This window comes from Xiphophorus maculatus, chromosome 3, assembly GCF_002775205.1.
Source record: "Xiphophorus maculatus strain JP 163 A chromosome 3, X_maculatus-5.0-male, whole genome shotgun sequence".
NCBI classification, from domain to species: domain Eukaryota; kingdom Metazoa; phylum Chordata; class Actinopteri; order Cyprinodontiformes; family Poeciliidae; genus Xiphophorus; species Xiphophorus maculatus.
The window spans coordinates 17,033,489-17,061,410 of record NC_036445.1 but is presented as its reverse complement, the minus strand read 5'-3'; the positions used below and the strand labels follow the sequence as shown (position 1 = coordinate 17,061,410).

Here is a 27,922-nt window from a genome sequence, read left to right as displayed (position 1 = left end):
AATAATTCCAGCTTGGTTGTTTATTCAGAATAACAGGCTTAAAATATAATGCAACCAATCGATTTACACCCTCAGTATTCTGTATTGCTGCTCCACTTGGAACTGGAGGTTGTTGTGGGACACTGTGGAAGAAAACCTCATTCATTACAAAAACTGACAGAGCAGAGGTAAGAACACAACTATACACATTCTGTAACATGATTACTATGGGTGCATAAATCTTAATTGGATTGATGATTTAATAGTCAGACTCAGAAGCATCACAAATGGACACTACCATGTTTTCAAATAATAATAAAAAATAAAAAAAACACACTGAAATAAACATTCATTCTCCAAAAACCAAAGAACAGGGTAGCTTCACGTACAATCACACTTAGCTTCATCTTTCCTGAAAAATCTACATACTCTCAGGGAACTCTCAGGGAATTACTGTAAAGGCTTTGAGGATTGCAGCAGCTGGTAGACACTTTCTGAAATGTCTGCAGTGTAGCTGTAATAATATCTGCGTGCTGAGGAAAGCACAATGCATGCTTCCCTTCACAAGGGAAAGAGAGAGCGCTGAGGTAGAGGAGGAAAGCTAAAGGCAAAGCAAAGGTACAAATAAATAAAGTTGCAGAATCAGGTTGTTCAAAGGCACTTGGATTATGTGTGTAAGGAGAAAAAAAAAAAGCTAAAACGCAGCAGAGTTAGTAGGCAAAATATTACGCAGCATTTGTTTCAGCTCCAACAGTAAGAAGAAAAAGCCCTTAATATGTTACAAAAAAGAAAAAAACTGCCCATTTTCAGGTAAAATACTTCATGTTGGCATTTAAAATAATAGAGGTTAACGTTTACAAAAAAAAAAGCATCTGAAGCAGACGTATAAAAGTGATGCATAGCCTTAAAAACAAAAATATGCAAATCAGTGGTTCAGCAAATATAAAACAACCTTCATAAGATCAACTTCACAATTATAAAGAGTGAAACTATGTGTTTTGTAGTGGTGATTTACCAGCAAACTGGTGTCACATTATCTGATTCGGCTAAGGAGCATGTAGTCATTTAATCTGATCAGACCCATCAGGTGATGTGAACCGTCATACTGAAAACCATTTAAAGTACAGGGTTCACATGTTTATATTGAGGCTGATGCTGCAGTAGGACTCAAAGCAGAGTCTACAGATTCCTATTAAACTGTACAGTCACATGTCCTGTAGTGCACATGTGCTCCAAAGCCATTAAAACCAGTCACCGTGGTTTAACTGGGGTTTTACTCTCACTTTAAATGGGTACTTCCTGGGATTTTGCCAATATGGCTCAAGAAAAAACGGCTGCTACGATCAAGTCATCGATTATTTCCACCACAGTCCATTTACACCTACAAGGCTCCTTATATAAAAAAAAGGCATATATTTGTTGTGCATAAAATCTCCCAATATCTTGGCTCCAAAGTCTGTTTGTCAGCCGCTCAGTGGTCGTCTGGTAGATGTTCCTAGAGGGACCTGAATTGTTCAGTTCTGGACTTAGAAGAGATCCCAGTGCTGAAATGTGTTCTCAGTGCTTTCATAAGAGCAAAAGGTGAGAATTTAAAAGCATTTATCCTTCATGGTCTTATTGAAGCAGTCGAGGAGAATTGGCAGTGGGGAGGTTTACATTTTTGTTTGTTGATAAAAACAGTTTCATGTTTGTTTTCTTGCATTTTTCATCCTGTTCAAGATGATTGCATATAAATTCTCTATGTATCTCTATTATCATAGTGTAAAATTCAAAGAAATCACAAGTTCATCTTCAAATTCCAGCATGTTTTTAGTGTAAAACCCTCCCTTTTATGTGCATCTGAACATTAAATACAGGTCTACCTTAATAAATTAGAATATCATTAAGTTTATTTCAGCACACATCACACTGAGTGACATATTTCAAGTATTTGTTTGAGAATTTGATTGATAATGGCTTACAGTAAACAAAAACTACAAATTTAGCTTCTCAGACTAGTAAAAAGTAATGTTTAATAATAAAATGTAATAGTATGGCTCATAATATATTGGAGGCAGCTAAATTCTCCCAATAATCATCAAAATTAGTAGAAATAAACACTTTAGATATAAGATAATGAATCTCTACAAGTATTAAACAATATCCTAATTTATTGAGATGCACCTGCAATGTGTTTAAAGTGAATTTTAAAACTGGGTTGTTACACTGAAGTCACTTTGCATAAAGATTTTTTACACAGAGAAACTTCCAGAAATGATTTTGGCAAAATTATGGCTTGTGATTATATAATGTGGACAAACTAGAAAAATGTAAACCTCTCCCTTGACCAGCCTCTGCAACTCATTTAAGGTTGAAGGCCAGCAGGGGGCGCTCCTCCCTTCTCTGCCAGGGGCTTTTCTTCTCCTCTCCATCCTCATGTGCTGCATCATCATCTGGGGAGACAGACAGCAGCGCGCGATCAGTCCTGAAAGTTATTTCCTCCGGCGTGGGCAGAGGAGGAGGAGACGCCGGGGAGGCCGAGGGTGGTTCCTCTAGTATTTGGACATCCTCGACTGTTTTCCCCTCCACAAGCCCTGATAACTGATTCTCTCCCTTACGCTCAGCTTTGTCTGACAAGGTGGGTCCTCTTTTCCCGCCCTCAGCCTCTGGGCTGCGTTTCTCCTCAACGCCGCCTCCCCCCTCCAGATCATCCACATACACCAGCTGGGTGTAAGCTGTGGCTGGTGTGGCAGTCTTTCTCCCGGAGGCCCTCTCTTCCCGCTCTGCGTCTCCCCCTCTGCGCCCCGCTCTGGGCTCATTCAGGTCCACACCAGAGTCCAGACTGGCGTCGTTGCCATGCCTACCACTGCTGTCATAATCTTGCTGATCTCCTGAGCTCTGTGAACTGTTTTGACAGCCCGCCCGCTGGAGGTCGATGTACGAGTGGCGGATGTGAGCGTTGGAGCGTCCGTCCAGAGACACAAACCAAGCCCGGGGGTGAGGCAGAGGTTTTCCTCCTCTCAGCGCCATTAAAGTCTTTTCAGCCAACAAGGTATCCTCTTTGTTTATTTCAACAAGAGCTGTTTCCCCAAGAGCAGTAGGGATAGACAGAGACTCCGACAGGCCGAGAGCCTCTGCCTTGCCCTGCTTGTTGGGGTCCGGGGCGCTGTTGGACGGGCTGGGCCCCAGGGGCTGCTGGGAATGGGAGGCATTGAGCTCAGCCTGGATGGTTTCCAAGTCACTTTGCTCATCGGTCTGCAACAGCAGGGCCTGACCAGACAGCGGGTGTTCACCAGGGAGGCGCATGTAATGTGCGGGGATCACCAGTGTGGGGCGCACTCTGGAGTAGCCCTCTCCCGCACTCAGCAGGTCCACCGAGCCGCAGCAGAGCAGCTGGCCCGGTCGGGAGAGCAACTGAGGGTTGGGGCGCTCCAGGTGGTCTACAGAACGGGACAGCAGGTGGTCGGGCGCCCTGCACTCCCCTCCTTCTCCTCTGCAGGGGGAGTGAGGCGGAGAAGACGGAGAGATGCAGTCAATAATGCCAACGCTGCTCAGCTGGGTAGCAGACACCTGGCCGTGATTGGACAACGAGAGCGCATCTGAAATCTGGTTGCTGGATGAGCAGACGGAGGTGTATGACTGACGGTAGCCCCTCTCTGTCCCGCAAGACAGGGCCGCCTTCAGCTGGAAAGTCTCTGCAGACTGCCGGTAGTCCCTGCTGCGAGGCGTCAGGTTGCCGAGGGACGAGCCGTGGTGGCTGTTGTTGCCGAGAGAGCAGCGGCTGTGTTTGCTGAGGTGGATCAGACTCTGCTGACGCTGAGTGGGCTCGTACGAAGAAGGCTTCAACATCGGCGTGGTCATGTCAGGCTCGGTTGCTGTGGAAACAAGCTCCAGCTGCACCTAAACAAAATAACATTTGGTCAAATAAATTGTATTAGACTCATTCATTCAGTGTTGAGTACAGCTGTAAAGCACCGGACTAACAAAATAAGACGTGATTTCTTTAGCAGAACAGTTTTTTAGTTCAAGGATCTTAAACATGTTCAAAACATAACATTTTATGTTTTTAAACATCTTTCTTACACACACCCTCCACACCTGACTGGTCAGAGAAAGTTACAATAAAATCTCCAATAAATATTCTCTCAAAGTTTTCTGGAATTTAGCAAACAGAAATAATTTTGGTAATTCTGTTCGGGCTAACTTAACTTCAGAGAGTGAGAAAAAATGTGAATGTGTCTTTTTATTATCTTTAAATATCTGGTTTCACCTATAAATAAAGCGTTTCAAATTTAGGCTTTTAATCAAACATCATATTGCACTTTGTTATCAAACTGTGCAGCCTGAACCTCAAACATTTTCAAGGATTTTATACAGAATTCAAGCACTTTCCAAACCCAGAGTGGTTAAACATAACATATATAACCTTTAAAACCAAAGGAGGAACTGGAATGTAAGATGAATGGATCAGTTGAGTCCTAAAACCTGGATGGTTTCAGACTGCACAGGTTTTGGTGCTCTAGATGCACAAGACTTCCCCATTCTGTCGCTCTTGCTTATCTTTGATTCTTCAAACGTAGAGAGGAGGTGTAACGCTGTCAGAGTGAATCCTTTCTGAAAAGCTTGCAGGCATTGCAGAGTCTGACTCACTGAGGAGGCTGTCACAGCTGTTGATTTCAATTCCAGATACACTTACTGCTTTACTCTCCACAATCTAAATCTGGGGACAGACTACAGGACTTTCGCAGTCTTTGCAAATTTTGGAAAGACATGAAGTTCACACTGGAAGTTCAGCAGATTATTGTTTAAAGAAAGCATTTTTATCTTTCTGTTTATACAGTATTTTAAATGTTGGCTGTATGTTAATAACCTTTAACTATTTAGGTCAAAGAGGTCACGGTGAAATTTATTTACAAAGCATGTTTCCAAAAGCACAGGCTGCACAAAGTGCTCTACAAGGAAAAAAAACAACCAAAATGCTAAAAAGCATCAAAAGGTAAATTAATTTACTCAGAAATGAGTTTAAAAGGCTTCACATTTTAGTCTTAAATATCTGAGTGTCTCTCTCTTTTCTTCATTTTTACCACTAAGACAAAATTAATACAAGTATATAAAAATAACTAAATAAAAATCACCTCATTGCTTTTGTAGTGACTCTATTTTATTGGCTTTCAGTGATCGATTCACAATAACCGACTGCGACAAGATTCAACCACAAAAACGAACTTGTGCTGCTGACTGACAGAAACTACTGCAAACCTCTACTGTCTTGCAGTTGGTGGTAACATTTGGTCAAAAAACGTTGACATGTAAAAAGCAGAAGAGTTTGTTTTCTTTATAAAATGAATAATTAAGTAGACAGACCTCATTGCTGATGAGGTTCATGTGGGACATGGAGGTTGCTTGATCCTTCTTTGTGCTGTCAAGACCAGCTGACAGAGTGAACTTGCGATGAGACCCTCGAGGCTTCAAACAGCGGCGTCTGTTCAACACAGACACAGCGGAGCACATGAGTTAGTCGTCTAACTTGTGTTACTTCTATATGTTGTTGCATATAAAACAACAACAACAAAACACATAATTTTTCCCATCATTAATACTCAGCAACCCCAATTTCTACCGTTGACTTGTAAACCCAGATGCTTACATCCAAAAGAATGTAAATTGTATTTGTAACGCTACTGGAGTGTAGCATTAGAAAATACAGTAAGGTAGGCTGCTTTAAATTAATGCTCTTTAAGCTGCCAAGCTACTTTAGTGAAAGAGTGCTGCATCTTTAGTGTACAAAGGAACGTTATCGCAGATCCTTCCTCTAATTCTTTTCTTTTAAGTATGTAATTTCTAATCACTACACTGTATTTTTCAAATCATGTTTTAAATTTCCCCTTACTGCACAGTCTTTTATTCTTATTTGTTTGTTTTTGTATTTTTATTTTTGTGTGAATCTGCATTTTCTCTCCCAGGAAATCCAATTGTAATCCCAAATAGCTTTGCATTAGGTCTGATGAAGGTATTTTTAACTGACTGACTTTCAGAGTCCTTGACAAAGGCAAAAAAGCAACCCCTTGTGAATCAGTAAGACATGTTGCTGTAAAAAGTTGATTATTATACATACCGGCAGTAGTACAAGAGCAGGCCCAGCAGGGACAGCAGAATAAAAGCCATGCCTCCAAGTATGGCCAACAGGAACATAGTATGGTAAGCGCTGATGTCTCTTGCCACTATTGGACCTGCAAAAAAAAAAAAAGAACATTATTGACTAAAAAGACAAAGAAACAACTCCTAAGAACAGAACAAATAAACTTTACTTCTAATTTTTCTCTAATTTCTTACCTGAGTTCAGAGGAGACATGGCGGCCACCCAATACCCGAGCTGGGGAGCGAGGTAGGTCAGAGTAAGCTGGTTCCCCACCTTCTGTACCTGACCCGAACTGCTCTTGATCCAGGCACCTAAAGAGGCAAAACCATATTGATTAAAATCTAACTTGGCCAAAAGTTACAGTGTCTCAAAGAAAAATTCAGAAGAAAGTGACAAAGTGAAAACTGGATGATCCAGACTAAATTCCCATCTGACTCTTCCTCATTAGGTCATTAGGTAAAGACAATGGAGCACTACTGTAATCTTGTGCAAGAATTATTATCAATCCAACATAAGAAGTAGTATACAGTTGTTAGAGCTCCACAATTTTCAACTTTGCATTAATAGTTTTAAATGGAGAGAATGATTTAACTTTAAATAAGAACATACCAATATTGTGAACAAGAAAATCCCCAATTTGTCTTCTTATATTTTTCCCGCTGCCCTCATTTTCTCTTGTTCTTTCACAATTTGTCGACATGTAAAGAATAGGTAACATGCTGATTACTAATACTCTGTTAGCTTGTTGTGTAACACAGAACAGGAGTGTATGCTACCCTGAAAAAGACCAAATTTGGTCACTACGCCTTGGTCAATATTACTTTTCTTTGAATAGTGATGTAAAATGAAAACATTTTACTCAGTCCATAAAGTGACTTTGATAAGAAGCCTGATGCATTGCTTCAAAAGACCAGAATACCTCGGGCATAACAGCTGCTCTCTCAGAGTACCTAAGTTAAACTACAACAAGCATTTTATTTGCACAGTTTGAGGATATTTGACTAAAAGCTAGAAAAGTTCAACTTTTGAATCGGAAAGGATGCAATATCCAAACCCATCACAAGGAGGCAGCCTAAAAATACCAGAAGAGAGCCACAAAAAGGAAATCACTAAACACAGCAGCAGTTTGAGCAATGTCGTTACAATAAAACCACAACAAAGCCAAAGGCACTGATTGATTGGCTTACAGGGAATGTGCACTTAGAGGAAACATTCAATGGAGCCTTTACACTTCTGTGTTTTAGAGACAAATAGATGATATTTACACAAACAAACAAGAAATATTCAGGAATTTGCACAGACATTTAAAAAAGGGAAACTTAAAAGGTAGGTGGGGTAGTTTTTAAGAGCTAAAAATATAAATACAATAGAGGTCAAAGGGTAAAAAACATGCCAGCCAGAGGAAACAGACAGGAGGAATGGAATGAGAGATAAGAGAAATGAAAGACAGGATGAAAGAAATGAGAGCAGCTGTGTGACTCAGCTCCTCTCACTGTGTTCAGGCCTGCACGGATCCACTGAGGTCCTGTCTGAACCGTTTCCACAAGGGACTCCTCTCAGAGAGTGGCTGACCCGTTTAATAGTGACATTTAATGACTGTTCCCACGCTTCCACACAATGCAATGCAGGAAAAGTAAAATAGTGACTCCTAAAGCTTTGCAAACATTTAGTAAGCGCACAACCCTTTCACTCGTCCATGCAAAGTCAACACAGCAGGCTATAGTTAGTAGCAGGCTTGTCTCAGGGAGCTGCTCTGATTTGCATCCGACTCCCACCTCAAGATGAAGGTGGGTCTGTTTGCAGACCGCAGACGCACACAGAGGCAGCAGGTGAACTCGATCTGTTTGTATATGACATCATTTAGCTCCATGCCAGCTTGACATCCAACAAAGCAACAGCTCGTCCGTTATACAAGACAAACAGGTTTCTGTGTGTCGTCCATGTGGACATTTCATAAACAAAACCACTTTCATTGTATCCCGGCTTTTATCAGGCCCCAAAAGCATTAAAGGATTTCAATGTTTCCTCATTGTTGGATGGTTATCATGGCTACATAACTCCAAATATGTATTTTAAACAGCCATGTGTCCAGAGAAGAGTCTTATTCAGAAGTGAGGGCTCTGTTGTCACTCAGTTGGTGAGTTGCTAAGGAACGTGGGGTGTAGCCTGGAGAAGGGTCTGGGCTTCTGTTGTGGAAATATACGCCAATACAGGCTGTGTTTCTGTCCTCTTTAGGTTCCCATCAGACTATTCTCAGTAAACTCTGGCTGTGGATACCTTGAGCTCTTTAAAGATTCGTGTTTAAAGCCTTTAAACAGAATCTGTCGAATCCTGAGATAAGGTATAACTGGACGATATGGCTGAAAAACCTTCCACGACATAATATAGTCATTATGAAGAGTACCGTACATGTAGTAAGAGGATAAATGTCATTTACTGCTAGCTTCTGCAGGCTATATGTTGACATAAATGTTATGATTTCCTGTTAGTCCACTCAGCTACCACTACCAAACTATTTCAGTTTTAGATAAAACATTGCAGCACATCTAATTTCACCAGGAAAAAAAATGTCCTAAAAACATTTTTCTGCACTGGAAGAGCACAAATACGACAAAGACATAGAAGAAGTCAGGACATGTGAGCCTAATGTGGCTGCAGAGGAATGTTTAATAGTGCAGGCTTGTGCAACTTATGATCGCTTCATTGTCTTTCAGAGCCAACTGTCCGAGAGGAACTGGGTGTGTCACACAGTGGGACGTTTGGTAAACACAGATTTCTGGAAAAACATCAGAAGGTATGTCGAGGCTTTAAGGGTTCATAAACCAACGCTGCAAAACTCTTTGCTATTGTTTAGTTTGGGATTTAGCAGAGCCGGGGGAGATTATGCATTCATGGGCCAAACTTGTGATGTCTAACACTACTTTGATTTGCAGATTAATGTGGAACTGGGTCTGGTCATTGTGTGACTTCATGAATCAAGTTATTCATTACTGACTCTGACCTGAGTGGCTGCACAGTAAGAGAATGCACATGGTTTGTAATAATTTTAATACTGTGGTATTTTAGTTAGTGATTTACCTTTAAGTGAAGATTCAAATAATTACATGAAGCAACCTTGACCTTTGATTTTTTTCATCTTCAAAGTGGCTCTGCTTACCAGACCATTTAAGATGAATCCCTTTTCACCAATAGCCCCTCACTCTTCATCCATTACCTGACATTTTGAAGAGGTAGTGAGTCCCAAATGTTTTTATTTAGCAGAGGGGGAGTGCTAAGGGAAACGGTTTAAAAAATGACTTTTTGGTACTTGCAAATCACCTGACAACTGTAAATATTTTCTCAGTTAACATGTTTGAATGGCACAGTAATCCCTGTAATGTATAACTTCCAACACTTGATAGCACTGTTTATGGTTTCCCCACTGTTGAACCATAAAGGATATTTCTGTTCTATTCTATTAACAAACTCCTTTATCCTCCCATCTCAACTTTGTTTGTTTGATTTTTCTTAGATTTGTTGTGACTTTATGGAGATTTTAAAGTACAAATAGACTAGCTTGTGTATTTAAAGTGCTGTGAGATGCCATTTCTGTATTTTTAATCTTAGACAAGTCTTTCAGCTTTCAGAAACTTCTCCTGAGTTTGAATTATTTGAATAAATAACTTGTTTCTGAATCCAAAGAGAAAAGCCTTCAGAGATACAAACTTGGTGTAAAAGAGCACCACTGCTGTTTAAGTGACCTCGACTTAAAGCAGGGCTATCCTGTGTCTTCATCTCTAAGCCAAAGTCACAGCCGAAAACAGACACTCTCCCTAAATGTCCTGAGCGAATGCTGCCTGATTCGCTGGCGGTCTCCATCATTTCCTGCTATTCCATTTTTCCTCAGTGCTCCTGATTAGAACAGACATAAATAAAAATAGATCTTTTGGTCATAAAACCCTGGATCAGATAAGCTTTATTGTTTTAATCAACCTGATTATTACAGAAAAAAAGCTTCAGATTCATACAAACCATAAAGTTAGAAACAGTATCTTTCATAATTACCTATTTGCTGAGCTTGTTTTCTTTTATATTCTTCTGTGATACACAATCATTGATTAACATTAGTTGTGGTATTTCATACATATTAAAACACATAAATTTCAGAGTGTAATTGTTAAAAACTCAATAGAGAAGAGTGAAATAAATAAACCTGAAAAGCCTCGAAACTTGTTTGATTTTGACAACTAGTGAAATTAGTTATGCACATTAAATTCAAAAACATATATAATGACTTAATGTCACATATTCCTCTCTACTCAGTGTTTGAAACTCACTCCTACTTACCTAAACGAGGGTCAAATCTCCAAGCAGGGATGTGATCATTCTCCCTCAAGGTGCTGTCTGCCGGCAGAGGAACGGAGAACGTGATTGGTCCGTTCACCTGCAGCTCCGCTCCATCGCTGGCCAATAGGTGTACAGAGATGGCTGCCACTGGAGTCAGCTCAAACTTCTTCTCTGTGCCTGCGAGAGCGCAAGAGAGAAAAATGCAGCAAAACGGAAAGTAAGCGAGAGGAAGGTAACAGTGAAGGAGGCGGGGTGGAGACAGGAGCAAACAGCGGGGTTGTTACAAAGAAAACCAAACAACTTAGATAAAGGAGAGTCATTCAGCCGGACAGGAAAGGAAGCAAGGGAAAACAGGAAGGAAGGAAACAGAGTGGAAAGAAACCTGGATACAAGAAGATGTTGAGTGTCACAAAGCAAGAACATGCCAGCAGGAAACATATCTGATATCTGGAGAGTTGCTCAAGCTTAAGGAGAATTGGGGATGTACAAAATTATAACACATATCAAGACGTGGATAAGAGTCCCTGAAAGCCATGGGGCTTGTGTTAGAACAGAGAGCACACAAAGGGCTTATTGTGTTTCAGTAGATGAGACTGAAAGGGCTCCAGAGGTAGTGGCTGTACTTCTCCTGACTCACTCAACTCCCTCACTGCAGCTTTACATTCCTCTCTGCTGTGACTTGTTTTAAAAATGGCCCTACATCTACTTTGTGCTGGAGCTGTAGTCTGACCCTCACCTGTGCTGTTGCTGCCCAGAACCTGCAGATGGGGAAAGTGCTGGATGCGTGACGGCGAGCTTGCCACAGTAAGCAGAGCAGTCAAGTTGGCGAAGGACGTGTCGGCAGGAAGACTGAGAGCTCTGCGCAGGAAATGGATGCTGGGCTGGCCTCTTAATCCTTAGAGAATAGCAGACAGGTCATAGAACAATTTATTCAAATCAAATAAGGCAAATATTTTAAAGCTCGCAAAAACATTGACGTTGAGACTGATGAGACACTTTCCATAACCAAAAGAATGGTTTCAACTTGTTGTTTTCCTGCTAATATCAACAACATGAACTAAATTTGGTGGCTGGATTCTGATGATTTCCAGCCTAATCAGAAGTAAAGTTAAAATGCATCAAGCTCCAGACAGTAGAAACACCATATTACTCGCTATCAGGTTGCTTGCACACTCTTCAGTGTGGACACCGTTACTGAAGAAGAAGTGTCCAAATTAGTCATTTTCTGTATCAGTAAGGGCAACAGGAAGAATGCAGTGATTACAGCTATGAGTCAGTTGTTTTGTTTTTTGTTTTATGTAAGCTAAACAATGTTATCATCAGTTCAGGGTTGTTTGCATTCGCTGATTAGAAGAAAGATTAGCTTTTTAGGCTACAATCAACTGTAAAATCAGCTGATTCCTGTCACCAGCAGCAGCTCTACTCCCTTAGACATCAAATGTCATTCTGTTGTGGACATATTCTACACAAATATAGCATAAAACTAAAAGAAATGGCTAAAATTACTCTAACCCTTTTCATTTAACTTCCTGTTTCACCATGTCTCTTGAAAGCCAAAGAATGTGTAATTCAAAACAGTAACATTGGCATATTTTTTGTTTGAAAAAATCATTGTGAGATGTTTTGTAGGATTTGCTTTGTTGTGTATACGGTTCACGTTAACCTGAATGACTAATATTCAATTCTTCTTTTGCACTTTGACAGCTCCTCAGGACATAATTTTATTTGTATTAAATGTGCTACTTCAAAAAGATACTTGGAAATGTTATTTGCACTTTAAACATCAACTATGGTAGAATCCTGGCTTTTTGGGGGGGAAGGTTATGTGCAGCAATTTCAACCTTTTTGTAAGACTATAATAAGGCCTAAAAATATCTCACAACTTTGACCACAATTTTTTGAAAAAAGGGCCAGAAGATCAGTAATTATAGGCCTTAACAACCAAAAAAAAAAACACTGCAACATTCTGGAGGGACTGACTAAACATGAGCTAAAGGGCCAAATGTTGCTTTGAAGCTACAATAAAAGCTGATATAAAAAAAACAACTAATCAAACTCAAGATTTATGGTTTGATTTTCTTCTAAAAAGAAAAAGAAAAATAACCATTATGATTGAGGTCTTGAGGATTTCAACTGACGGAGAAATAAACCCCACTCGAATCCCTCCTGGAACAGCCGTAGAGGAAGACATGTGCAGGAAGTAGAAGATCAGGGGGTTTTCAGCATATTTCTGCAGAACGCATTAGATTTTCCATCTGATTAGCAAAAAGCTTGCTTTTCAAGTTCTGGGCCTTTAATGAGTTTTTGCCCACGGAGACAAACTAGCTCACAGATTTGTGCTTCCTTGGTTTACGGTCCAGATGTGCCCACTGTGCGTTTATATACAACACCTGGGACACGGTCCGCCATCCAAAGCAATACCAGAAGACGCAGGAACTGCAAAAACCATTTTTGCCACATGCCGTAGAAAGCTGATGATGCTGCAAGTCACTCATGAAATAGTTAAACCAGCTATGACTCTCCTTTTACTTTTACTTTTTAACTTACTTTTCTTAAATATATTAGATAGTTTGTTGCTTTTTCTTAAATTAAAGCAAGGAACAATTTCACACATTATTTTCATGAACACAGGTATCGTATCTGCAAGTCTTCCAGCTCTAAAAAAAAAACATTTGCTGCACCCAATAAGACATTCACAACCCTGCTACAATAATATTTGCTAAAAAGAACTATGCACTTTAAGACCAATACCCAGAGACTAACAAAATGCTTGTGTGTTGGCTAAGTTTGCTGGCAGTGATTAAAGCAGCTCTAAAGTTTAGCTGAGTGTGTCCTTTAATAGAGCTTTTAGGGATCAAGATTGAGCAGTATTATGAATTAGAGGAGAATAAGAAAGCAAAAACACAGTGTACATTTTCAATTACAGTTAATAGTAAAAAAAGAACTTTGAGACTATATTACTTTGCAGATTTTCAATGAAGAAAATCCAAATTTGGAGTAAAGAAAGTAAAGGGGAAATTTAGTCACTCAATTTGTTTCTGTGTAGATGTCAAAACCTAAAAACACTGCAATAAATACATGCATTTTTTCTCACCAGTGTTTGTTTCCGCATGTTTTACAAAGCATTTTTACTTTTCCCGTCCTTGCCTAATGCATTTTTATAAATTCAGTCATCAATCAGGCTTAATGGAAGTAACTGGGGATCGATGCCGTAAAGATAATGCACAGGTCAAACTTTTCTCTCAACCATTCTGACGCCTACATCTGACATTTCCCTGCAGAATAAAAACAGCTCCCATGTAATTTCTCATATTTGCTGCCCTTTATGTACTTATCCCATGCTCATCCATACGTTACATATTTAATACAATAAAAAGAGCGCATGTAGCCAGACTCAGCAAGGTGATGTCATTGTGGCCTGTGTAGAGAGCACATTCCTGAGCAGTGAGGCAGGCCCAGCAGCCTGCCAGTGCTCCCGGCTCCACTCTTTTTCTGGTGCTGTGTGATTTTTTTGAGCCTGCAGAATTAAGTCCACTTTCATGTTCCTTTCTAAAACTTGCTCTGAACATTCAAGTTTTGACGTCATTTCCTTTTTGTGAGGCTGTTTTTTGAAAAACAAAGCAATCCCTTCACTGATCTGTGTGTTCCCTCCTTCAACTTTCCTTTTTCCCTCCACTTTTTCTCCTCTCATCTATTCCTCCTTCTGTTGGACACTCTCTGCCCATCCCCCTTTCTAGCATTTACCCCCCCATCCTCCCAAACTGCTCCAACCAGCACCCCATAACCCAGAACACTGTATTCTTCCTCTCCCCTTTTATTATGTTTATTTGGTGCCACATGCCAAGGTTTATTATCCCCAAGGTGCTCCTGCAGCAACACAAAACGCGGTGAAACAAAGTGTTGGAAACTGCACTCCGGCACGTGCTGAGCCTCATGCTTTCAGGAGGTTTTCACATTAATGGAGTCTGCTGATTTTTTTTTTTTTAACTCTTTGTCAGAGACAAAAAGAATGAATTACACCCCCGCTGGTCACAAATACACAAAAGAGCCAGCAAACAAAGAAAGTGAATTAATTCACATGACTAAGACAGCCTTGTCTAATGTCATTTTGTCCTGAACAAAAAAGCTAAACTACAAGGACACAATTGTGAATCATTTTCCGCAAATTGGATTTCTACTTCTACTATCATTCAATTTGCACAAATAACTTAACGTTTTCTATTGAAAGCCATTTTCTGTAGTCATTCTTTCACGTTTAATCTACGTTTAATCTGCTGAAATTCTAAAATTTATCAACAGTAAAAAATGTTCAATGTTATTTATCTTACAACGATTTTAAAATCTATGCACAGACTTCTGATGGCGTCAAAGGATGTTTTTTGGCAGAGTTTGCACAGCTATTTTCTGACAGCCTAAACTGCGCAATGAATAACAGGGGAGTGGGAAATTCAAAATACCACAATTTGCTGGATTACCAAAGGCCTGGGTGCAGATTAAGTTTAAGGACCGTTTTCATGAAATTGCCTGCAGTTTAATTGCAGGATGAGCCCGTCTTCAAGCTGCCTCTGGTAGGTCATAAATCGACCACTCCAGCTGGCCACATTTAACAATGACGTGTGCAAACAAAATTATGCCAGCTTGCAGAACCAGCTGATAACAGCAGAACTGTTGCTGCTGCAGCTCGCCGCATCGAACCACAGAGTCGTACCAGCCGGTCATTTTCTTATGGAAAAAAAAAAGAAACAAACAAATTCTACTAATTTTTAGACTTTTATTTTCAATTAAATACATTATGTTCTTGTTTGAAGAATTTCTGTTTTGCAGAGGATGTTTCACATTGAATAGAAACAGACTGTCTTCTCTATAAATCATTATCTAAGGCAAACGTGGCTGCTGTATGACAGCAGTCTTCACTTTTACAAATCTATCATACTTCATAACAGACAGAGGTTGAAAGGTCAAACAGGCTTCCTGTCCTCTGATTGTGCCTTTGCTGATTTGTCTAAATATACTCAAGAACGGACATCCTGTGGCAGCCATTTGGTGCAAAAGTACCAAGTGGCAAAGGGGGGAAATAACCCATCTGAATAATTATTAGATAAAACAACAAACATGGACTTCTTTTGAGCAGCATTTCACATTCTTGCTTTATTTCTACAGAAAACTGCTGGCTCCGAATCTTCATTCAGTAACAGCTACCACACCAAGAGGTTTGGCTGTCTGGTAGCAAACCTCTTGGCATGGTGACTGAAAAGATCAGATGTAGTTTCTGGCTAGCTGGGCAATATGAAAATTGACTACCCTAACCTGAAATTTTAGTGAACAACCAAATTCTGGGAGAATCTCTAAAACTTGAGTGTGAGGATTTCTGACAGCATTTTCAGCACTACAAACATATATAACAAGCCTTTGTCAGCTTAAAACCACGTAAAAACACTTATTTACCTTGTAGACTTGACTTAATCTCCACAACATCTTCATACACCATCAGGGTAGCGGCTCTTTCTGGAAGCAGATCCAGACTGATGGAGGAAAACACTAGAAAAAAAACAAACCACACAGTGAGCACATCACTCAAATTCACTGCCTTATTAACAATCAGCCAACTACCTGAGCAATGTACTGATCGTTATCAGACATTACAAGTCATTAATGTTGCATTCTACATATTTAATAGCCCAACTTTCATCCTGTGTCCAGCACAGGACTGAAACCTGACCCAGCAAACTGTAGCTCTTTCCTCTTCCTTCCTTCTTTTCACTCCTTCATTGTTCAGAGCTGGTAAGCGTGATAATCCAATTGGCTGCTGTTCTGTTCCCTCATAATAACCTTCCCCAAATAAACCCCCCTGCATCCCCTCACACACACAATACTACAGGCTCTTGGGATACATTTTGACGGTGTGTGTGCGTGTGCGTTACTGAAAGGGAGGCTTAGGAAGACCCCTTGCTGGGTTTTGGCATCTAATATAATAAATTAGTAATGAAGCACTCCACTCATCATAAGCTCACACACATGCGGTGTCTATTTTACACACAAACTGGTGGAAGGGACTATAATGTACAGATAATAGAAAGAAACATTCTCATTGGAAAAAGTCCATTGTTGTTTTCAGTGCTTTTGCTTCATAATATCTCACAAACACCTACCCGGCAATTTGGAGGGAGTCCAGGGAACAGAGTTTGGCACATATCCCTGTCTGGTTGCGGTGACAACAAGCGGCGTCCCAAGGCGGTAAGGGAAGCGCAAATACGTGTTGCCATCAGCTGACGAGGTTTCTGTGGCTACAGAAGTGTGATTGGCGAAGAGCTGTATGGTTGCTCCGAGCAAGGGCTGCTGAGTGCTGGCGTCACTCAGATGAACCTTCAGAGTCACTTCTGTGGACGCAACAACAAACAATCCAGTCAGAGCGCAGCATTTACCATCTAAATCATAGTGAAAATTGAGTGATATATGGGTGAAAAACATAGAGGTGTTATAATTACAGTCATCTAAAATACCATCGTCTCATTATCTGGGCTTAGTTTCTGTGCCAGACGTTTGGCCTCTAATCCACATCCCAGAAAATGAGAGCCGTCTGACCATTTTCTGGGCCTGAGCCAATGGCACTTCCCCTCCAACACAATGGACCATTTCCCTCTGTCAAAGAAGCCTTGGACCAGATGGAAAAACAGCTGCCTTTATAAACAACTCTAATAGAAGTATGGAATAAAACTTGCTACATCACCATAGTGGTACCAGTAATATAAGTATATAAATAGATGTTTTTCTATACTCTGCCGAGCAGCAGTGCAACATGGAGGGCTGATTGCCTCACATGTGGCTCCCCTGGAGGGTCGTAAAAGAGTCAAGCTGATTTAGATGTTTAACTGGTAAGTCAGAGCATAAAAACTGTTTGCAACTGCTTTTGATTAGCACTAACAGATCAATATTTCAGCTTTCCAACTTTTGAGTGCTGTGTGAATAGAGTGAATAATTTCACTTTTTGGATGTTTGTTGATTGGCAACAATTTTAGCAAACCTTTTTTGACCGTCGGCCGGGAATCTAAACAACTACAACAAATGGAGAGCAAAAAATAAAAGTACCAAATTATTTTCACTTCCCTTTAAGAACTTAATGAACTGTTGTTTTTTTTTTGTTTTTTTTTAATAGTAATGAACTAAAAAAAGAGGAAGATGTAAGAAGGAAGCATTACAAATAAAAACATTAAAAAGGTATTAATTTCTAGATGCCCATTTCTAGAAGTAATATAGTAATACAGTATCACTTTTATTGCTTTTTTATACTTTAAAGGACTATGTGTCAACAAAGAGCCACTTCATTTTTTCATCACCACATTAATCATACCTTCAACTTTATCATATTTGGTCACATTTCAACCACAACATTTAATGCATTTTAAAGTGTGCTAGAAAAACACAAAGTACGGAAAAACATGATGCATGGTTTTCACCTTTTTGCACAAATCTGAAAATTGTGGTGGTCAGCCCTATTCACTCTCCCACCTCTTCAAAAGCTAAGTGTAGTTAATTGCCTTCATTAATCAGCTAATTAGTAATTTAATATGAGAACAGTCCTCAATACAAATCCAGCTGTTCTGTGAGGTTTGTTAGAGAACATTAGGGAACAAACAGCATCATGAAGACCAAAGAACACAGCAAACAGGTCAGGGAGAAAGTTGTTTAAAGAAAGGTTGGGTCAAAAAGAAATACCCCCAGTTTTGAACATCCAACACAGCGTAAATCTTAAATCATCAACTGTAAACTAGAGCTGCACAATATATTGGATCACGACTGTCATCACGCATTTGGATAAAACTGCTTGGAGGCAAAATTTGGTTGACTGCTACCGCTCAAGTGACAAGCGTTTGATCGGTGGACTCTCGGTGGAGAGTCGGTGGACTCTCACTACTCTTGATGTCAAACCCAGATGTGAATTTTTGTGACAAGCATGGTAAGGTTCATGAAAAGCAGAGATGACATCACAACAAACGTAAAAAATTAGGAAAACGTGAGTTTTTCATAAGGCAGATCATCTTCACAACATTAAAAAGCATCAATATTGGAGTTGAATATCTTCTTAGGATGATGCAGTCGTACTGTAAGCTTTCTAAAACATGGCGGTCCACCTAGACTGACAGGAGAAGAAGTCTGGTAACTCTAGAGTAACTCAGTTGGGAAAATCTGTTGACCTCCTTTAGTTGTCATTTACAGACAGTATGTGTGGAGAAAACCAATACCGTACATTACTCTGAATACACCATCCAAAACTGATGCCGAAAATTCAGGGCAATACTAGATGAAAATCTGTTAGATGGTGCAAAAGACTTGAGCCTGGGGCACTTTGCCTTTCACCAAGACAGAAACCCAAAACATAAAACCAGAGCTACTTTGGATGAAAGTATAATCCTTTGACAGTTAAAATCCAGATTTAAATTCTTTTGTGAATCTATGGCTAGACTTAAAAATTGATTTCTAGATGCTCTTCATCCAATCTGACTAAGCTTGAGCTATTTTTGGATCATATAGCAGGCAGAAATTTCCAAGTGTAGATGTACAAAGCAGGTAGAGACATTCCCCAGACGACTTCAGTAGCTGTTATTGTTATTGGAGCAAAGAAATGGTCCTACAAAATACTAACTTTTCAAAGTATGTTTTTGACATAAAGTAGAAGGTTTAATCTTCAAATATCTTTTATGGGACAATTGTATTTATCTGGAAATGCAAAAAGTTTTAAGAGGTCGAATTCAGTATTCAGCATAGAGACAGTTACAGCAGCATTGTCTCTATGCTGCTGTAACTGCGAAATAATTTCCCTGCTGGGATGAATAAAGTAATTCTATTCTAAACAATGCTTCAGGTTCGCTTTAAAATAACCTTTAGGTCAGTATGAGTTATTTCTTACAGCAAAATGAGGACAACATAATGACAGTGAGATAGACTTTTATTTTATCCTCAATTCCTGCTTGTTCCTTTCATACTACAGAGCCAAAGGTGGTTTGGTTTAAAAATACTCAACTCAAATATTCAAATCACATGCTGGAACCAAACATCCATTTTATCCTCATAGCCCAGAGTACAACAAAAACAATCTCAGTAGAAAAACACTATATTTTTCACAAACACACAAAGCCACAGTCCTCCAGTTTTTGTTACATGACAAGAAGGACCCAGTCTGACCCATGGCGACCTCTCACTTACAGCTAAAAGGTTTCTCCACCTCTCTGTCTTCACTAAACCGTGTTCACTCCCCCGAGCTCTCCGAAGCTGGATTTTGTCACAACTCCCTCTTGAAGCCCCACCCTCAGTGACATACCTATCCTTGACTAGACATGTTACCCACCCCCACTCAGGGATCCTCTGGTCAGTGGGAAACCACTCTGTCGACATGGAGAGGAGAGTTCAGCCACAGTGCAGGCTCCACCTAACAATAGTTCCTCTGCCAGAGATAAATGGGTGGAAGGTAACTGGTGCTTAGTGCGAGGCCAGATTTGGCAGAACAGTGTGTCAATCTCACGCTGAACAGATGATTATCCTCCAGAGTGAAGATCTGCTTCAAGTCTTTACCTCACTCACTACCACTCTAATCCAAGCCTGGATTTCTTCCCCCCTCAACAAGAAAGTCTCCACTGCCTTTTATGACCTCACGTCCTGTCCCACTCCCACAGATATGCTGCTAGGGGTACCAGCTGTGTTCACTTAAAAAAGAAACACTCCCCTGAGAGAGTCGGGCTTAAATCACAAGTACAAATCCAACAGTCTCCTCCCAGAGCTCATCCAATAAATCACTACTGAGGTGACATCATGGTTAAACAAGCTAAGAGTCTCCCTTCTTTACTCCAACACACAGAAAAAAAGGAGGCGATCAGTCTGGTCCAAGCCTCTATATTTCCAAATCTGCCTCTTCTTATTCACCGACTTCCTATCTGTGGGTGGAAAATAGAGGCATGAAAGCGTTTGATCTGACCAATGCTGCGATCTCAGATTAATTATCACCTACGACAGCAGCCAAAGCAGCAGGGCGGCTCTCTGTTTGGATGCAAGCAGAATCAATGACCACACAGAGAGCGCAGGAGGAGGACAGAATACATGTGCATGTTTACTCATGCTACACCTTGGATTATGTTTTGGAGAGGCCATTCATTGGTGCACCTTTCACCAGAGGCGTAATGAGCTGGTAATGGATGGTGCGGCTGGCCTCCACTGGGTGTGTGAAATATTTAGATGCTGTTCCAAACAGGGGAAGAGAAAATGTTGTCTTACTTGCTCACAACACTTAGCGTAATAATAGACGCTCTAGGATTCACTGGTGTAGCATAATTAGTGGTTATCTCACCACTAGGGGTCAACTGAGGTTTTAGCAACCAAACACTGGTTTTTAACCTCATATCTGGTATTTATAGAAGTCATTCACAGGGCTTTAAATATATTGTATTGGATAAATTATCTATATTTTACCTAATAAGCTATTTTTCCAGTAAAAATAGTACTTTGTTAGTACTGCAAACATTTGCATGTTCGATGAGTAACTTTCACTTGTGGGTCCGTTGAAGTTCACCAAAAAATGGGCTGGTGACCAGAACCTGATAGATTTCAGTGTGACTAGCCAGATGGAAACTCAAAAATCAGATCAGTGAACGCACCGCATTAAGAGCTACAGATTGCACTGAGAACAATCTTCAGTCACGAAGACATTATTGAGAGAAGAAGACTATATGTTATTAGAAGCTCCAAAAAAGAAAACTTTCATTTTTCATGATTCATTCAGGCTGCAAGAGAGCAAGGCGTCCTGCTGATAACAGAAAGGCTGAACAGGATATAGCAAAGTTTAATTCTTTCAGAGCTTCTAATTGTTGTCCGTCAATGAACACGCTGAGTTTGGAAATGTTGGTAAACTTTTGGAGATCTCAAGAATGAAGGATCTACAGTGTAAGATCAAAATAATTTATAACCTGGAAAGATTTAGTTTTAAAATGTCTTTTATTAAACCAAAGTTTGTTTCTGATATGACAAATAATCAATTTGAAAAAAATTTGGATTTATTTACACGTTTTTAAAAGAGCAGGTCAGAAAGTATTTATATTCTTCTCAGAAATCAATGGGAAACTCTTTACTGGCATTACAGTAATCAAAACCTTTGCAGACCAGCTTTTAGCACGTTTCCATGGATATTTTGATGATTTATCTTTGGTGATGAGTCCAAATCTTCAAGTTTAGAAGGCGTCCTTACCATCACCTTGATCAGATTCAGTCAGGATTTGGGTGAGCTGTTCCAGAACATTAATGTTGCTATAAATCAGAAAGAATTTGCTAGTCAAATTAAAGGATTGCTTTATAACCCTTATCTGTTAGGAGCATGAATAGTTTTGGCTTTATTCCTAAGAGAATACATATAAGAATTATAATTTTAGAACAGCTGGCACGTCAATAGCTAAATACTAAATCTAAATAAATAGATATGAGATAATGAAAGAGGTTTCAAATGTCAGCTTTGACATAATTTCATCTATGTTTTAAAATAACCATTTCACCCACCAAATCCCCAGATTTTTCTTTTCTTTTACAGGACTCCCCTGATGTTGCTTCTTCTGTTATTACAAATAATTATTGAGCACTCACAGTTGAAGACTTAAAGTCTTATGTCGTTCTCTTATATATAATAAAGACAATCTGTTATTCTCAAAGAAATGCCAATCCACGCTTTCTGATAAACCTTTAAAACTCACAGATAACCAATTACAAATCATGCAAAACAAACCACACCAGGTATTAAGAGTGTGAAAAAATGCTATACTGCGGTTTTAAATAATACTTAAAAGTAAAAAGAAGTGAGTCAAATGTCATAACAAATAGTTTCACCACTTTAGCACAGAGCAGTAATCTGAAAAAGGGCCAATTCATCATCTCAATTAGAAGCACATGGTTAATTAGAAAAACATCCTGCAGTCATGTGAGAAGCGTTAAAGAGCAGAAGACGCCTTTCACTGCATCTTCTGCTGTTATTCTGCAGACACTACGCAGTACGATGGCAATAAACATGCTGGAATATTAATGATTAAATTCAACATTTGAACTGTTGAACTGTAATAGTGTAACTGTATTACTGGGTTGACTTCTTCAACTACAACAAATGGATCACCAACACCGAAAGGAAAATGAGGAGCTTGAAAAAAACAAAACATAACAAAAACAGGCACCTCCAACTTTATTGACACCTCCAGAGTAAAAAGACTTAATATTAAAATATCTTTTACTGCATTAGCATAAGTTCTAACTGGATATCTAATAAGTAGACAACCTTAAATTTAAAGTTAATTTCTTCATTGGGGGAGGATTGGTTTGCTTTTACAAATAAATCAGGTCAAAAATTAAGATTTCTTGTTAAAATAATTTACAAACAAGCATAATATCAAACTGAAAACAAATTTCTACAAAAAATAATGACAAAGATATTTTATAGTATAAATTAAATGACTGAATAAAGATTTACCTCGTTTAAAGTGACTGAACTAATTCAAGAGCGGTCCAACCAGTTAGTCCTGGTCGTGGATATAATGACAAGTGGATATAATGTAGACAACTCGAGTGTCTGACAAAGACACCAGTGTCTGAAAGGTCTAATCAATGGTTAGTCAGTACTGGCTACCATTACAGCATAAAGACAAAAAAAAACACTCCAAGCAAAGCAGACAAAGGATTGTTGAAAAGTACAAGTCAGTGGATGGATACAAAAAAATATCCATCCATCTGAATATGCCATCATTAAGGAATGGAAGGAAAATGTGTAAATCTACCTAGAGCAAGCTGTCCTCACAAAATGAGTGACAAGATGGAGGCTAGTGAGAGAGGATTTACAAGCTTCAGCAACTGAAATGAGAGAGTCAAGAACTATTGCCTGGGTTCTTCACCAGTCAAATGACAGCGGCAACGACAAAAACACTGTTAAAGAAAACTCATCAAGGCTTGACTAGTTTGCCAAACGGCATGTGGGAGACTCCATCCATTCTTTCTGGATGAAAGTTCTTTGGTTTGCATCAAAGCGTATTTGCAGCAGATGTATTACTGACTATCATCTATCATCAGCAAGTAAAGATGCTTCAAGTCAGAATGTAAGATGTGTGACGTCATGTGAAAAGAGCGTGACCTTTGGACTGATGAGACCAAGATTGAGCTTTTTGGCCATCAGACAAGGCTCTGTGTTTGATGGACACCAAAGACTGTACATCACCACAAACACACCATCCCACTGTGAAGCATGGTGGTGGAGGTATCATGCTGTGTGGATGCTTCTCAGCAGCCTTTCCTGGAAAGCAATTTAAATAGAAATAATTAAGACGTTTAGCAAAAACGTTTGGACAAATAGCAATATTATGCTTCGCAGCTGAACTATATCAAGTTTGTTTTCAGTTCCACTTTAAAAATATCTCTTTCTTACAACATAACTTGACTGGCTTTTTAAGGAAATAATTGACCTTTTTAAAATGTGTCCAGATGTGCAGTGTGGAAAGAAGTAAACGGACATAAATCCCACCTGATATCACAAAATTTCTTAACATCATGCAGCCCTACAACACATCTAAAAGTTGCAGGATGCCAGATGTTGAGGTCTGAGACCCCTGGTTGAAAGCAAGAACTGCCCTTTATTCAAATAAATCCTGCAGATTCTGATGTTTCTTTCTGTACTACAAGTTGCTGTCTGTTTGAAGGCTGCTGGGGGAATCCCAGTGTACAACCAAGGCAAAATATGAAGCGAGTCCCAGTCTTTTCAAAGCTTAACAACAAGTATGATCCAAATTAATAATTTTTAATAGGAAAAAATAAACAGAAATCCTTACTCTGGATCATTTAAAAATCTAACCCATTATCTGAAAATCTAAGCACAATTTTCTACTTGTATAGTAAATAATATGTTCAGGTCCTCATAGCTTTATTTTCCATTAGATTAATAACTAATTTTTATCAAGCACTGCATTTCTTTCTGTCCTCACTTAGACTTTTCCCTTCAGTTAATTGTGCATTTTGTTACTTTATTACATAGTTCTCTCTTTAAAATTCGCAAGCAACGGCTTATGCTTTGTAAGGGGGGAAAAAGTGAATATTTTGAAGTAGACTGCAACTGAGTAGAGACTCTGACATACAAAATTATTCTAGCTTCTTTATTTTAACTCCTCCACAAAAAAGTGAGTCTGCTTGTCTGGTTAGCTTCTTATACATTGCAGGGTCAGTGCTGCTGTTTACTTGTAAAGTAACAAATAACATGTCAATGTGAAAAAAGGGCAAACAAAATGGGAGGACAGGATCTTATGTGCCAGCACGGATCAAAGTTGGCAATGCAAAACATACACAAATCCCAAGTTTAAGTAAGGTAGCGCCACTACTGCAGGTAAGGAAACAAGCTAGAGTCGGGTCCAGACTGCTATTTTTACCTGCCTCTGGATTTAAAGGTAATGCCAGCCTCATTAACGCACCAGCAGGGGGAGATAATTAGATTACGTCATCAGACTGAAGAGCAAATGGACTCTCTTTAGTTCCTGTCAAAATAGAGGCTAAAAGGTCACTGACCTAATCTCTAAATGCAGCGCTCTTAATGCTCTGACACAAGCTAGTCTTCACACCAAGATCTAGTGCTCTAAAGCCAAGCTTTGTTAGATGGTGATGATGTGATTTGGTTTGTCTGCATCACAAAATGTTTCTCCCTTCAGGACGCAACACCATGCCTCCTCCGGGCAGCAGTAACGTAAACGAGATCTATATCTGCAGGGAGAATGACTGTCTGGCTCCACTCATCCAGGCTGCTTGCATGATACATCAGGATGAAGGCCGAGTATCGATCTGAGCTCGTTCTCCTTTGAGACAACTAAAGGTCAGTCTGAGGCAAAGTGAACACCAGAGGAGCAGAAACAAGAGACCAGAGGACAGAATGAACTTAAAAGTTTCACAATCTTGAAAATTATCAGGATATTTTTTATTTTTTTGCATCTCATTTTAAATCAACAGCTTAAAGGAAAACCTGTCTCCACTACAAACTCTTAGGTTATTTAAGGGGAAAGTTACTGTATGTTTACATTTACAATCCCTCTGTAAAAACAAGTGCTGAGACAGGCCCAAATGTAGGCCAGCCATCAGTAAGTGAACACAGACAACAGCGACGTGTGTGTGCTTGTGATGATAAAAGTGATGAGTAAAACAGATGTGATTCCATGTTACTAGCTACTATGACAAGGCAGCTTTGAAGATAGCAACTGGATGAGATGCAAACAGATAACTGGGATTTATAGCCGCTTTAAATCTTTGCTGGGCTTTGCTTTGTGTGGTGAAAAGACACCCTGACAGATCTGTTTATTGTACAAACCTGCCAGAGAAGGCAGGGTTATGTTCAATTTACACATCCACTTTGAGGCATCTGTAGCTGCTGTTATCTGCACTGTTGAAGTACTCAACATTCACCTTCAATCCATTTCATAATCCTGTTTTCTGTTATCATATTCTCTGCACGGTGACTAAATTGAATTTCAAGACTATTATAATGGAGTAAGCTACTAGCGTCTACATCCAGGTAAACACCTTTAATTAGGAGAGCTTGTTCATAAAACTCAGCCATGTTCGGTGCCTATTTCAGTATTTAAGATATCACAAAATAAAATATACCAGTAGAGATCATGTCAAGCCAGGAGGAACTGAAAGAGAACAATCAAAAGTCTGCAAAGATGTTTTGCAGCAATTTGTTTATTAAGTCTTTTCTGTATGTTTACTAGTTATCTTAAAATGTGGTGTGAAATTTTGTTTTTGTGAATTTTGAATAAAAAAAATACTAAATATAGTTTGTAGTAAAAAAAACAAACATTTTCTTTTGTTTTGGATAATGTTAAAAAGTAAATCTCACATAAAAACAGCACAGAAAGCAGAACAAAAACATTTTCACTGAATGTTTTGTTTTGCAGCATTTTGGCTGAGCTCTGCTTTATAAGTTTAAAACACTGACATTAAAAATAACTCAAACTCACATCTATACATTGAAAATTATATTGTAGCACAATTTTAATGCATCACTCAACATAAAATTAATTTTATTATGCTGCATCCAGATATGTAAAAATAAAATAATAAGAACAAATCACTTGGCTGTCAATTGCAAAAAGTAAAATAGTAATTTAAGTGAGCATATCAACACATAAAAACCAACAATTAAAGACAGATTTTTGTTCTGTTTTATCTCTGACATAAACTTGTGCTTTAAAATAATAGAAATACGGTTATCTATTGTTATTTTGTGCTGTTTCAATATTTCACCCCACAGATAAAACAACAACAACACTGAGAAGAAATTAAAGTGAAGATAATAAACCGGGAACCTGCACTGGTTTAAATGTGGTCACTGATTTAAACAAGAATGCTCAGTTTTATAGGTAATATGGTAACTTCCTCACACCTAAAGCATGCAATATTAATATCGAAACACTTGAAATAAAGTGCACTATGTTTTAACACAAAGAAGAGCGTTAAAACTGTTTACTTAAGAAAAACAAGGCTAAGTTAAAAAGACAAATCCCAACAGCTGGAGTATTCTTTAAACCATCCTGGGGTTTATGTATATATTCCCGTAGGTTAGAGTGAATTATTAAATTATGAGTTTAATCTCACAGTGTATTATCACCACTTTAAAGAGGGTAAACTTCTTGTTTTAGTGTGTTTCCAGCTAACATGCTAACGTTAGCTTGGTTAGATTCCCCCTCAGCATCAGAGCTGACTAGCCGCTCCGCTAGCTTCTACGGCGGCCAGCTAGCCTTCCTTTCTGACCGCACAAAAAAAAAGCAAAAACATTAAATTAACTTTTTTTTCGTTTTTACCTTGCGACGCTGCGCCCTCCGCTGAGGTTTTGGCTGCAGCTCTGGAGGTAAGGTGTCCCAAAAGGCAGAGCACAATCACAGCGGTCCGGCTCCGGTCCACAGCCCACATCATTGCAGATGTTGGTATCAAAGCAAAACGGCTCAAGAAGTAAAGTAGAAACCAAACGTTTGGACTTTAAAAACTCACTGCAGGTCAACAACTGCGTTTATTCCGCAAAAAATGCGACACTCCATGTTTCTGCGGCATCAGCAGTCCTGGTTTTATGCCCGGAGAGCTGCGTTTCATCTGCCGCGTCGTGCATCCCCAGCCCTTTTTTTTTCTATCGACGGGCCAGGGTCAGGGAGGAAGACGGCCCCATTCCTCTGAGCCTCATGCCCCAGAACAGCACCAACAGGCGGCTTGCTCCACGCGCAGCACCGCTGACATCTATGGAGGTCTACCGCCACCTACTGGTAAAGAAGCGCAATGATTTCTGTTCATTCCTCAGTTTAGCCTCTTATAATGGTAAATTCACTAATTCGGCGTTTCCCAATTCCGGTCCTCAGGCCTCCCTGCCCTGCATGTTTTAGGTGTTTCCCTTCTGCTACACACCTGGATTGAATATATGGGTGATCAACAGGTTTCTGCAGCACTTGATGGTCATGCAATCAT

General features: G+C 39.4%; 1 protein-coding gene across 1 annotated transcript; it reads right to left on the bottom strand.

Annotated features, from left to right (window-relative positions):
* Positions 1 to 5: 5 nt before the first annotated feature.
* Positions 6 to 27,647, bottom strand: fam171a1 (family with sequence similarity 171 member A1). The gene is made up of 9 exons (XM_005810579.3): positions 27,271 to 27,647; positions 16,573 to 16,800; positions 15,869 to 15,961; positions 11,160 to 11,318; positions 10,424 to 10,600; positions 6,292 to 6,408; positions 6,074 to 6,188; positions 5,323 to 5,440; positions 6 to 3,858 (listed from the first exon to the last, which is right to left on the bottom strand). Exons 1-9 carry the CDS (start codon positions 27,380 to 27,382, stop codon positions 2,320 to 2,322), a joined length of 2,658 nt encoding a protein of 885 aa, XP_005810636.2. The 5' UTR covers positions 27,383 to 27,647; the 3' UTR covers positions 6 to 2,319.
* Between the last annotated feature and the right edge of the window lie 275 nt (positions 27,648 to 27,922).